The sequence below is a fragment of the Triticum dicoccoides genome, chromosome 5B (assembly GCF_002162155.2).
Source record: "Triticum dicoccoides isolate Atlit2015 ecotype Zavitan chromosome 5B, WEW_v2.0, whole genome shotgun sequence".
Lineage (NCBI taxonomy): Eukaryota > Viridiplantae > Streptophyta > Magnoliopsida > Poales > Poaceae > Triticum > Triticum dicoccoides.
In genome coordinates this window covers 618,201,960-618,215,984 of record NC_041389.1, presented here as the reverse complement: position 1 = coordinate 618,215,984, position 14,025 = coordinate 618,201,960, and the positions used below count along the sequence as shown (strand labels likewise).

The 14,025-nt window shown below is 48.3% G+C and overlaps 1 protein-coding gene across 1 annotated transcript; it reads right to left on the bottom strand.

The window, feature by feature from the left end:
- Positions 1-9,618: 9,618 nt before the first annotated feature.
- LOC119312095 (transcription factor PCF6-like) lies at positions 9,619-12,728 on the bottom strand. Its single transcript, XM_037587830.1, has 2 exons — positions 11,122-12,728; positions 9,619-9,921 (listed from the first exon to the last, which is right to left on the bottom strand). Exon 1 carries the CDS (start codon positions 12,353-12,355, stop codon positions 11,141-11,143), a length of 1,215 nt encoding a protein of 404 aa, XP_037443727.1. The 5' UTR covers positions 12,356-12,728; the 3' UTR covers positions 9,619-9,921; positions 11,122-11,140.
- Between the last annotated feature and the right edge of the window lie 1,297 nt (positions 12,729-14,025).

The window sequence follows — 14,025 nt, the reverse complement described above, 5'->3', positions numbered from 1 at the left end:
CTAGATTATTGACTCTAGTGCAAGTGAGAGACTGTTGGAAATATGCCCTAGAGGCAATAATAAATTGGTTATTATTATATTTCCTTGTTCATGATAATCGTTTATTGTCCATGCTATAATTGTATTGATAGGAGACTCAGATACATGTGTGGATATATAGACAACACCATGTCCCTAGTAAGCCTCTAGTTGACTAGCTCGTTGATCAATAGATGGTTACGGTTTCCTGACCATGGACATTGGATGTCGTTGATAACGGGATCACGTCATTAGGAGAATGATGTGATGGACAAGACCCAATCCTAAGCCTAGCACAAAGATCGTGTAGTTCGTATGCTAAAGCTTTTCTAATGTCAAGTATCTTTTCCTTAGACCATGAGATTGTGCAACTCCCGGATACCGTAGGAATGCTTTGGGTGTACCAAATGTCACAACGTAACTGGGTGGCTATAAAGGTGCATTACAGGTATCTCCGAAAGTGTCTGTTGGGTTGGCACGAATCGAGACTGGGATTTGTCACTCCGTGTAAACGGAGAGGTATCTCTGGGCCCACTCGGTAGGACATCATCATAATGTGCACAATGTGACCAGGGGGTTGATCACGGGATGATGTGTTACGGAACGAGTAAAGAGACTTGCCGGTAACGAGATTGAACAAGGTATCGGTATACCGACGATCGAATCTCGGGCAAGTACAATACCGCTAGACAAAGGGAATTGTATACGGGATTGATTGAGTCCTTGACATCGTGGTTCATCCGATGAGATCATCGTGGAACATGTGGGAGACAACATGGGTATCCAGATCCCGCTGTTGGTTATTGACCAGAGAACGTCTCGGTCATGTCTGCATGGTTCCCGAACCCGTAGGGTCTACACACTTAAGGTTCGATGACGCTAGGGTTATAAAGGAAGTTTGTATGTGGTTACCGAATATTGTTCGGAGTCCCGGATGAGATCCTGGACGTCACGAGGAGTTCCAGAATGGTCCGGAGGTAAAGATTTATATATGGAAAGTTGTTGTTCGGGTTCCGAAAAAAGTTCGGGTTTTTTCGGTATTGTACCGGGAAGCTTCCAGAAGGTTCCGGAGGATTCCGGAGGGGTCCGGAGGTCCGGAAATTGTTCCACCACGTCCAATACAGCAGCATGGGCTGTAAGGGGGCGCCCTAGCCTTAATGGGCCAGGGGAACCAGCCCCCCAAGGCCCATGCGCATGGGAGGGGGGAAACCCTAAGGGGGAGGGCCTCCACTTGACTTGGGAGGCACTCCTCCCCCCCTTGGCCGCACCCCTTCCTTGGAGGAAGGGGCAAGGCTGCGCCTCCCCCCTCTCCCTTGCCCCTATATATAGTGGAGGGGAGGGAGGGCAGCCGCACCTGAAGCCTGGCGCCTCCCTCCCTCCCGTGACACCTCCTCCTCTCCCGCAGGTGCTTGGCGAAGCCCTGCAGGATTGCCACGCTCCTCCACCACCACCACGCCGTTGTGCTGCTGCTGGATGGAGTCTTCCTCAACCTCTCCCTCTCTCCTTGCTGGGTCAAGGCGTGGGAGACGTCACCGGGCTGTACGTGTGTTGAACGCGGAGGTGCCGTCCGTTCGGCACTAGGATCTCCGGTGATTTGGATCACGACGAGTACGACTCCTTCAACCCCGTTCTCTTGAACGCTTCCGCTTAGCGATCTACAAGGGTATGTAGATGCACTCTCCTTCCCCTCGTTGCTGGTTTCTCCATAGATAGATCTTGGTGACACGTAGGAAAATTTTGAATTTTTGCTACGTTCCCCAACAAGGGCAGCCACACCCTGACACCTGGCGCCTCCCTCCCCCCTTGCTACACCTCCTCCTCCCGCAAACGCTTGGCGAAGCCCTGCCGGAACCCTGCTGCATCCACCACCACGCCATCGTGCTACTGGATCTTCATCAACCTCTCCTTCCCCCTTGCTGGATCAAGAAGGAGGAGACGTCACGTTGACCGTACGTGTGTTGAACGCGGAGGTGCCATCCGCTCGGCGCTAGGATCTCCGGTGATTTGGATCACGACGGGTACGACTCCCTCAACCCCGTTCTCTTGAACGCTTCCGCTCACGATCTACAAGGGTATGTAGATGCACTCCCCTCTCTTGTTGCTAGATGAACTCATAGATTGATCTTGGTGAACGTAGGAAATTTTTTATTTTATGCAACGTTCCCCAACATCAATCTTGTTGTGTCCTTACTTTGTGATAGGAGGAGTTGCAAGGCACATATTGTATTGTTGCTACTAAGGATAAAACAATGGGGCTTGAACATATTGCTTGATCTTACTTCGTCTACATTATGTCATCTTGCTAAATGTGTTACTCTATTTGTCATGAACTTAATACTTTGAGATGCATGGTGGATAGCGATCTTGGCGTGGAGTAATAGTAGTAGACGTTAGTAAGTTTAACTGTGTACTTGTCACGGACGTAATGCATATATATGAATTGTGCCATGAAGAATCACAATCATAACTATGCGCACTTCAGTCAATTGCCCAACAATAATTTATTTACCTGCCGATGCTATGTTTATGAGAGAGATGCCTCTAGTTAAACTATGGCCACTGGGTCCATCCTCTATTGTTACTAATAATCCTACAATTGCTCTTTGTTTTTCCTTTTACTTTTTTATTTGTTTAGCTACCACTATAGGATTTAATCCTTGCAATTGGCGAGAACAAGGGGATTGACAACCCTCTTTCCTTCATTCGTTGCAAGCATTTGCTTTGTGTGTGTGTAGGTATTGTTCATGTTGTTTGTGTGCCGTCTCCTTTTGGTTCGACAAAACTTGGTTCCTAACTAAGGGAAATACTATCTACTACTATACTACTTCACCCTTCCTCTTTAGGGAAGCACGACAACTCTATAGAGAGTAGAAATGATCACAATGATGTAGGACAAGTTATGTGATATAAACGTTGAAGCTCGAAGAGAGATGGTGCTACACATCTATTATTAAGTACAATTCTAAGACCCAAAAGGCCCCTCAAAGTCATCTTTTTATAGGTTCACCTCGAAAGCCAGAATCTCCCCCATATGTTCGATGGATGAACCGAGCTGGGTGAGTCAACGTAGCACGCGAAAATTAATTTGAAGACATAGAAGGTCCTGAAAGTAAAAAAATCAAATCCCAAGCTCTTGGCCCCATGGGATGATAACCTGAAGTTAGGCCCAACACATGAACACGAAGCCCATTCTATGAATAGTCATTGGGTACTAAATGAACTCGCTGGTGAAGATCAAAAGGGCCCGAAATCGCAAAATACCCCTAAAGGGAGGAAAGAAAAGAGGAAACTCTAAAAGGTTAGTCTTGTATTAACTACCGGTGTATATGGTAAGAGCGGGTTTCGTATCCTCTAGTGATTTCCCTTTATCATCCAGCAAGTATATCGGTGAATTTTATAGCAACTTTTTAATATATTCTTATATTAGAAATCATAACGGTCTAATGCTTTTAATATTTTCTTTTTCTTAGTTGTTTTCCAGCTTGAAACAGTTATTTGCTGGTTTACTCCATATTCTAACTATAACACAGTAGCCCAGCTGTTTCTGGTGCATATTTTGCTTTTATTACCGCATCTATTATATAACGAGCCTCTGAGCCGGCTTGTGAGTTTCTTTCAGCCGGCTCGCTAAGCTTCATGAGCTTGATAAGAAGGCGTGAGCTCATCTTGCTCAACCTCCCTTGGGTCAAGTCTCAAGCTTTCTATCCATACCTACACAAATATACAAATAGTTGTTTTTAATAATATCAACAAATATCAATCCCTTTTTTGCTTCCAATCTGATTGTTCATGCGGATGATACCAGTGCATATCTTTGCAAGGTTCTTCTCGTTCCGTTATCATGTGGATTATGTATGTTTGTTTATATCTTATAGTTTCAACAGAAAGTACAATAGTAAATAAGATCACATAGTCATCTCCATGGTTGGTAGCACAACCCACACTATTGCAACATGGTCGTGTTGTGCTGTGCTATGAATGGCCTTAGGACTTGGTTGTCATGGAATGATGTTCAAAGTGCATCGATACCCTAATTGGGTTCTTGCATTTATGAAATGTAAGTATTGGGTATAATATTCAAATTGAGTGATCAACATATTATTAGTCCCTAGTTGTGAAACAGATGGAGGTGAGTAGCCCACAAATCAAAAAGGGTAAAGGTGTTGGCTCGATTAGAATTTCCAATGATTTCAGTTATTTGAGTTGTAGGGAAACCACACTTATAGAGGGGTTCTGGTGGTGTTCAAGTGTTTGGATCATGATATACACATATGCTGCATATCCTCTACTAAGAGCCAGACACTTAGCTTCCATGACAAAGACCTCCCATTACCCTCCTTTGCATGCTCTCTAGACTGTCTTAATGCTACTAGGTCCGGATTTCTGGACATTGCATTGGGTGAGGTGCTTCCTCTCTGGACACCACAAATTTCAGCACTGGATTTCCTAAATTAAATTTTGGGCTGTGTATTTCGCCTCTAGACATTTCAGGTTTCCAGGGCCTGGATATTTGGTATTAGCCCGAATTTCCAGGCTATACATCCTTTGAGTGGCAACAACTGGAAATGGGGGAAGTATATAAAATAGACCCTTATTATACCTCTAGACCTAATCCTTGAATTGAAGCCCCCCCCCATTGTCAATCTTGGCAAATCTCACACCCTTCCAGCACAACTTCACGAAACTTTGAGAAATCAAGGAGGAATGTTAGATCTACTATTCCATCAAGCCAAATAGTGATCCCATTGCGCTTAATGAAACTTGTTACTCACTATTATAGATCGACACACTAGTGCCCCTCATCACTGATCGGCCACTGACACGTGTCGCTGATAAGAGTCATCACCGACGGGCCAACGTAAGCGCATCAGTGATAAGCATCTGCAAGCAATCCAAGACTATTGACATAGGTGAGTGAAATTTGTCGGTCAGTTATAATGTCCCCCTCAACCGTTTCGACGTCAAAATTTTATCACAAATGGATTTCAAAATGTCATGCCAATGCTATTCCTTATCACTTACCCCCTCCCCTTTTAGTTGTTGGTCATTATTGTCTATTCAAACATCAACCTCTCTTTCCTGCAGTGAGAAACATGTGAAATGGAGTCTTTACACATCCATGCCTCCTCAATTACTAGTGCCATCACTCAGCTACCTGTGCCTTGGTTTCCAATGAGCATGCATTGAACCGACGACAATTGCCACGGTGGGGATTGACCGACTCTCAGTGTGCATTTCCCATGACACCAGTTGGCCAACATTATTCTCTGGCACATTAGAAATGTCAAAATGGGATTGGCACAAGAAATGAAGAACCAAAATTCTATGGTAGAGGAACACTGACGGAACAATCTTCCAGCTAGTCCGTATTATACTATCATCACTGACAAGCCATTTTTGGCGGTCAGTCGGCGATGAATCCAAGTGCGTATATACCCCCACTCTTAGTACTTAACTCTATCCCAACCCTCTGCAACCGTCCACCTTAACACTTAACCCTATCGCAATCCTCTGTCACCCTGTCTTATCCCCCGCTACCACCCCATTGTCGGATCTAGGCTACCTCTGGATGCACCCTCCCTGTCGTCGCGCCATGCAGTAGGTGCCCTTGCTGGCGTGTGGCGTGCTGGTGCCATCGTGTGCCCGTGGTGCGGGCGTGTGACAACCGATGTAAGCGCTAGTGTGGTGTTGTCGGGTCTCCTGGGCCACAGTGGGTGGTCATAGGCCCCGGCATCTCTCCCATGTTCTTCGGCCACGGAATCGTCTATGATGGTGAGCTTGGATACACTCATAATTTTTGGATTCATGCCTAATTTTTTTATGATTGTGAATATATTGTTCGCAATATAAATTCTATGTTATGTTGTATTACAAATTGGTTATATGTATCTTGATGTTGCCAATTGCTATATTCTTTTCTTGGGTAAAATTCTTATTGTGCCAAGATTTATTTAAACATTATGTTGCAATTGGTATGTGTTAATGTCATCAATACAGTGATTTCAAATAGAAACATGTTGCAAATTATATGTTATAACACCATTATGCTAATAGTTACAAGAATAATAACGTCTAATTTCTATGTCATTGTGTTGTATGTTAAATGCGTTGTGCTAATAGTTACACACAAAACACTCCAGTTGCTATGCCATTGTGATGTATGTTGAAATCTCATCTGAAGTGGACACACTCTTGAAAAATATTGTTATTTTGGTCGCACTACACAAAAGGATCAAATTGTTGGTTTGACCATTGAAGAATATCGATGAAATCCACAAGGTCTGCTCTGTTTTGCTCAACCAATCATTTTTTGGAAAATCCAAGTGAGGGAGAGGGTGCTATATTTTGTTATCTAGAATGCTAGGTGGGTGTTTTTGCTAGGCTCATAAAGTACTTGTTGTTGTCTTCCGTTATTGCTTAGCTGAGTATAGTTTGTCCTTTTACAAACATGGAAACATAATTCACCTCGTTTCCATTGGGACCTTTCTGTGTACTGTATAAAACAGTCTTTTTTAAGAGTGTTTTGTACAGTGCGACAGAAATGTCACGCTGGTGATGCTTCATGATTTCTATCGCATTGTACAATTTTTTTTGAGTCTTCACGACATTACCTGGTAAAATCGCATCAGCTAATGATTCAAAATGGTGTCCGCAAGACAATGGTATAGTTATTACGAACTAGCTCGCTTTAGTTAATTTGTATTGCTACATATCTAAGTTTTTTTCTAGTTTTTTGAGCAACATTTACCCATGTTCAAGCTGATATCTAGCTCTTGGAAAGAAATGTGAGTTTTCTTTCTTTTTTTGACAGAAAGACTGTAAGGGAACCCCCTACAGTATAATTGGTGCAACAAACCCAAATTGCAAGTACCATGCCTTGAACCTGGGTGGGTGGGAAGGCATCAACCCCTAATGTGAGTTTTCTTCAATAGTCAGGATATTCAAATGGAACATGGGAGATCTATGTACGAGGAGAAGGGTGGAATGAATGGTGCGACAACAACAACACGGAGACCAACAAAAATACACAATCATGTAAGTTAAAATGTGTCAATGCAATAATAATGATATAGAATTGTTTGTATGTAGGGCTACCCTATGCAATATATGAGATTGTTTGTATGTGTAACCCATGCTTGAAATGCAATGTAAGATATTTTGTATATGTGAAATGGATTATTGGAAATATGTGTATGTGATGTCATGATTTGTATGGTTGTGAAGTTGGGGCTGCACTGCTAGTAGTAGTCCGACTGGATGACCTCTCCTAGCAATGCAACATTTTTCTACTAGCAAGAATTTACATCACTGGCCGGCCTCTAGACCAAGGATGGTCAATGATAAGACTCTCATTAGGGCCCTTCTACTATGGAGCACCGATGGATCCTGTGGATTCTGATGACAACTATCACAGACATGTTAACTGACTCGTCTATGATGGTAACATCATTACTGACCCTGACACACTGACCAGCCACTCGCGTGTCTGTGATGATATAATTTGGCCGGCCAGTGCTATACCGATTTGCAGTAGTGACTGTTAGAGTTCTGGAGACTTTAAAGCGGTAGGATTTCGTTCGAGAAGATTCGAAGGTGTGGAGGCTCCAAGAAGTCAGTTGTGAAGGCTTGGTGGTCACCTCAAGGCCAACTACTGTTGATTTGAGATCCTACTTCTTGCTAGAGGCTCAAGGAGAAGAAGGCTAGTCTTTGTGGCATTCAGAGATCTTCTTTGTAGATGCACCTCCCAAAGTAACTAGTTTCCCCACAAGGAAGTGAATATCCAGATACATCTTTGCCTTTGAATAATTTGGTTATTCCTATCCAAGATCTTTGTCACTCATATTTGTTTCCTTGTTGTTGCCCTTTATTAGCATTGTATTGGTTGCTCCTCACTTAGTTTCATTTAGAAGAACCATATTTGTCCATACCCCTAAAACTTGTGATGAAAATCTTCAAATTTGTAGAGGCCTATTCACCCCCTCTAGTTCCATCTTGATCCTTTCAATGGATATCAGAGCAAAGACTCTTTTTAAGGGCTTTATGATCTTAAGAGTGATATGGCCAAAGATGGATGTTGGTGATGTCTACATTGACTTGCAATTGCCCTATACGACCAAAGATAAAGAAGATGATGGTCGATTACAAAGTAAAAATAGACGCTTCCATGGAAGAATAAATAATTAGAAACCGACCAAAGCCCTCATATGTTTTTATTCATGTGGCCCTCCACTTCTCAAGTGGCAGAGAAATCATGGATGACCTTTGATTCATCTGGTGCCCCTCTTACACACCACCACCACCCTCCACACCTCATATTCACTATGCCAGTCCTCCACTCACCTTTGACGGAACACATTTTGTTCATTGGATGTTTCCTATTGAATCACATATCCGAAATGCTCTCACAAAACGAGGATTCAACCTTAGGGTTCCAAGAAATTTGTCCCCATGTGAAGTGATTGATGAACAACTCAATGCCACCACTTTTCAGTTACTTCAAAGGGTTTGTCAGGAGATATATCCTTAAGTGATTCTCATTAAGTCCATCAATGTACTACATGATCGTCTTTGTCTCGTGAATGAAGGCACCACAAGCATTCAAAGATCAAAGTATGAAATGGACAATAATTAGATTAATTTTATTTTGATAAACCCCAATGAAACTCCCCAAACACTCTATTCAAGACTACCCAACGTTCTTCTGGTCAAATTTCTAAGCTTTGGGTGTGAGAAGATAAATGATGGATTTGTCCTTAACGATGAGTTCATTGCGAGCAAAGCTCCTGGATTAACATTCAGCACAAAGGGGGGATGTACACTTGCAGCTGCCTGGGGGCATGTTACTCGATGCCCAAGTGCAAACATGGCGGAGGCTATTGCTTGCATTGAGGTCCTCAAGCTGGGTCTAAACTACTCACCGAGCTCAATGCTGAACAAAAACAGATTGTAGCTTGCTGAACAAAACAGATTGTAGCTCTGTTGTTAAGGCATTCCAACCAGAGACAAATGGCTGGTCTACTCTGGGTCACATTGCAAAGGAGTTTTTCCACAAGATCCCGGATGGCACAATTGCCAAGGTGTGCAAGGTTAGCAGAGATACAAACATGACTGCCCATAATTTAGCTCAGTTAGGTCGTAGAGAGTTGTGTGGTGGGGTGTTGCACAGATTAGTTCCATCCTGTGTGCTGGATTCGATCTTCCGCGATTGTAACGACGATATTACTTGAGTAATAAACAACTCCTTTTCAAAAAAAAAAAAATCTCGACGTTATTTGTTTCACGACCCCATGTGTAGGGATGGACCAAAAGCTCGTAGGCTTAATGAATGGAGCCAATCGCTCGATCGCTCAGCTCGTCATGCTCGGAGCTCGCTTTTTAATGAACAGAGCCGATCGCGGATTTTCGCACAGACTCCAAGCAGCTCTTTAATCCAGCCCTACCCATGTGAGCCAACTGCTAGGCAGAGGAGAGAACAACGCTATGGAATGGAAAATAGAAAAGTCTATGGGGGACTTGTTTCTACAAACCTGAGAGTAGCCTGGCCCAGCAAAGGCGGGGCACATGAATCCTCCACCCACCCTAAACGACACTGGTTCCAAATGATCTCAAACAAAAAAAGACATATAGTTTCTAAAACAACAACAACAACAACAGATTCGAGCCCACACAGCAGGGCGCTTGCTTTGCCAGTCTTTATCTAAAAAAAACTCCCCCAAAACTTGTACACCAGCCTCATCTCAAAGGAGAAAAAAAAGCAGCACATGGTTGCCTGAATAAATGACAGCAGGGTTCGTTCATGCCGGACGAAGCAGACTTGGACGAGTGATGGACGTACGATGATCCGGCAGCTCCACGAGATGAATTATTGCCGAAGCCAAAAAAAAATGCTGATGCCTTTGGTTCCTGCAGGTGGACAGAAATGGGGATCATTGGGATGCTAGAGCTCGTACCAGAATGGTAAGACAGCTTTTAATTCAAGAGGCAACGCATGTATAAAGAAGATGCAGGCGACAGTAAAGCAGTTCCTGCCAAACCATGGTGGAGCAGAAAATGTGGTGGCTTTAGGGGCGCTGCCTGAACGCTAAAGAGACGCTGGAGACCGACACAGTAGCATCTGGATGTCTGATACTACTACTTGACACCTCTGTCAATGCAGTGCACAATGACAGTATAATTTGCATGCGGAAAGCGCACAATGAACAGAAACATTCACCTGTCTACTGCTTTTGTACCTACTGATGGAATGCACATCCTAGTGTTGATTGGATAGAAAATTGAAAGCAGGAAGATGATTCAGGGTGTCTAACTAAGGTAGAAAATGAAAAATAGCAGACTTATGTGGTGGTGAAGCACATCTGAAACTATGTTTTATGGATAGTATGATTTTTTTAATCTAAAATGTTTTTCTTTTTTGCACATGTAGACTTAGTCACTTAGATCCCCAACCAACCAACCAGGAACCACTTTGCCGACATCTGAAGCAAGCTACGTTAAACCAATAAGGCTGAGCGGGTATTTGTCTAGGTTACTGCAGCCCAGTGCATGGAAAAAACATGGCATATGTCGGACCTGTCGACTGTTGTGTTCAATAACAGTTTTGCTAAAGCACATCAGGATGCCCGTTGTGATAGTTGTATGACGACAAATATCAGTGGCGTAGCAAAGATAAATATGAACAGTAACTACATTAAGATGAAGCTGACAAATGTTGTTATAAAGGTTGTGCCCAAAACTAGCAACTGTGGCCTTGAGAATGAATTACTGTGATGATCATACTATTACTGTATTATACCAGGGACAATGCAAAATGCCGGGCAATCACAATTCACAGCCCATGTGATTGGCCGGTCTCCTATCCCCTCCCAAAGGGAAGCAATCGACACCTGTTTGGCTCAAACCATGCAAATTCAGCTAAATGCAGACACCTCCCGCTAAGATTTCGACACCCGTCCTTCGTAACCAAGCATGATTTGTGCTCTGTGGGACTTTTGAAGGACACGAGGACACCTCGAGCAGCGCCAAAAAGTTTGCAGCCATGCCAATATAACGAATCTAATCTTGAACCAATCAATCAATGGTAATAAGGGGGCGAGACAGTCTTACCGCTGGAGAATCGGGGTGATCAGTTCTTGCTCTTCTCCTTCATGCCGGCGTGCTGCAACCCGTTCCACAGCTGCATCGCCGCGGTCGCCGTGAGGTGGTTCTCCGACGCGAGGTGCGGGGCGGTGGCGGCGGCGTTCGCGTACAGGAAGGGAGGGCTCGGACCGTCGTCCAGGTCCTGGAGCTGCCGCTGCTGCTGCTGCTGGTGGTGGTGGCTGGAGAAGTGCGGCGAATTGGACTGAAGGGCCCCCCTGGTGGCACCCATGTAACCGGAGTTCATCGAGAAGTCGAGGCTGTAGTCTCCGGCTTGAGCCGGAGCCGGAGCCGCCGCCAGCCCGCCCTGGACGAGCGAGAACTGCGTCATCTGGTTCTGGGCGGAGGGGCCGAAGTTGAACGGCTGCGCCGGCTGCATGCCGAACGGGGGCGCATTGCCGAATCTGAAGCCGGGGTACGTCGGCACCACCTGCGCGCCGCTGCCTTTACCGGGGTGCGCGATGCCGACGCGGTCCGCGGTGACCGCGGAAACGGGCTGCTGCTGCTGTTGCTGCCAGGACTGCCTGCGCGGAGCCGCGGTGGCAATGGCCGACGCCGCCCCCGCCCCGGTGAGCAGCTCGGTGAAGGACCCGGCCTGCGCGGAGGGGTTGCTGGCGACGGTGACCTCCTTGTCCAGGGAGGAGCCGCCGCCGACGCGGCCGTCGGAGCGCGAGAGCGAGAGCTCGGACCCCTTGCTGGTCTCCGAGGTGCTGCTGCACAGGGACCTGCTGCCCTGCGGCTGCTGCTGCTTGCCGGCGCGGGGCGCGGCCTGGTGGTCGGCCGGCATGTTGGCGAAGGCGGCCGGGTCGAGGGAGGGGAGCTCGTCGATGGCGGCGGAGGCGGCGTTGATGAGCCACTCGACGGCCTTGCTGGGCTGGTCGAAGCCGAGGCGGTCCTGCAGGTCGTAGAACTGGATGGCCGTGGGCACCGAGAGCCGCACACGGCGGTCGCGGATGCCCTTGGACGTGTACACCTTGCTGTGCCGGTCCTTGCCCCCCGACGCCCTCACGCGGCAGATCCGCGACGCCGACCCCTGGAGCTGCGGCGGCTGCTGGCCCGGCTGCGGGGGCGACCCCCACGGCACCAACTCCATGCCGTCGCCGCCGCCGCTGCCAATCACGCCGCGCATGCGCTTGGCCGAGGAGCCGCGGCCCGGCGGCGCCCCGCCCCCGGGCGCCCCTCCCGCTGCGTCGGCCGACTCCATCCAACCCCGTACATACGCTGCGGCGACAGCCAGCGAGGCCCCCTTTTATTGCGCTCGGGACGGGGAGCAGCCGTTTCGGCTGCGCTGTGCGCGTGTCAGGGCTGGAGCTGGCTAAAGTGGCAACGCCAACAACGGCTCGCGGCTCGGCCTTTTCCGGCAAGCAGATTTGCCACGCCCAACCGGCGCGTCTGTCTTTTACGATGCTACCCCTACGAGCTACCGCAGCTGCACCCCTGCCTGATCGTTGGCGCCGCCCTTTTCTTCTCGCCCCCGATGCAGCAGCTGAGCTCGCTCGCTCGCACGCGCTGGCTTCTCTCTCCGCACGCGGCAGCTGGCTCTTCGGCAGCGGGGGAACAGTGGCGGCGGCAGGCTTTGGAGGGGGACCCTGGCCGTGGCGTCGGGCTGTCAGATCTGCCTAGCTGCGGCGGCGGCGGCGGCAGCAGCGCAGCAGCGCTGCTCGCTACTCACTGGCTCTGCTCCACACACTTGTCGAGGCTGGCGCGTGGGAATAGGAACGGTGTTCGCCTTCGCCTTGGCGGCGGCGGCGGGGTCGCTTTACGGCCGACGCACCACGACACTCGCTCGGTGCGACGGCGACCCGAAGGTATGCATGTACACGCTCGGTCCGACTTTTCACTATTTTATTTTACTAACACATGTGCCCGTATGTTGCAACGGCAGAATTAAATGGCGGCGCGCTTGTATCAGTTCGTGTTGGCGCTTTTTTTCTTCGCGGCCATGGCTAATGGTGGTCTTGTTGTTTACCGAAAAAGGGTTTTCCCCCGCTTTGTATACAAAGCAACCAACCGAACCATCCAACGATAGGTGCTGGGGCGGAAACAGCACAGTCACGCCCAAAAGAAAAGAAAGAGAAAATACAAGAGAAACAAACGCCGACAACGGCGGATTGACAAAGAAACGAAGAAGCCTCGTGGCCGCTGCACCCACCGGAGATTTCCCACCAGACTCCGAGCCTCCGAAGCACCGGTACCAATCAACACCTCCAAGAAGGAACGCGACGAAGACGACGCTGCTGCCAAGGGTTTCCCCCGGTACGGTGAGGGGAGAGGAAGGGTAGCTCCGACGCCCTCCAGGAAGGTCTGGCGGCACCCACAAGCACCACCGCGTCGATGTTGGCCAGGCCAACAGAGATTTCTCCTGATCCCAACCTCCACCTCAGGCACTCCGAAGCTCGCCGCCAAACAGACCCTCACCCTGCGCCAGCCCGGACACGAAGCGTTCAACGCTGTCTCACCACGGCACCGTGAAGCATGGTCGGCACGATGAAGAAGAGGAGCCGGGACCAGGCAACAGCACCATCGGCACGCGGGAGGGCCCCACCTCCACCGCCGAAGACGGTAGCTGACCGGACGCAATGGCAGGAACACACCAGGCCCGTGGCCGCACAGGCCCGGACGGGAACGCAGAGGCCCGTAAAGTTCCCGCCTTCGCGCTGCAGCCGGCACGCCGTCGGCTCCGCCGCCCCTGTCCAAGCCGCTCCCCTTCCTCCCCACACCGAAAGCCGCCAAGGGAGGCACCACCAACACGCGCACCGCCGGCCACCATCACCAGGTCGCCGGACCGCCACCAGCCGAGCCGCACCACCGCCGCACGCCCACGACGGAGAGGAACCACCGCAGCCGCCGGCAGCCCGAAGCCGGACCCCAGCC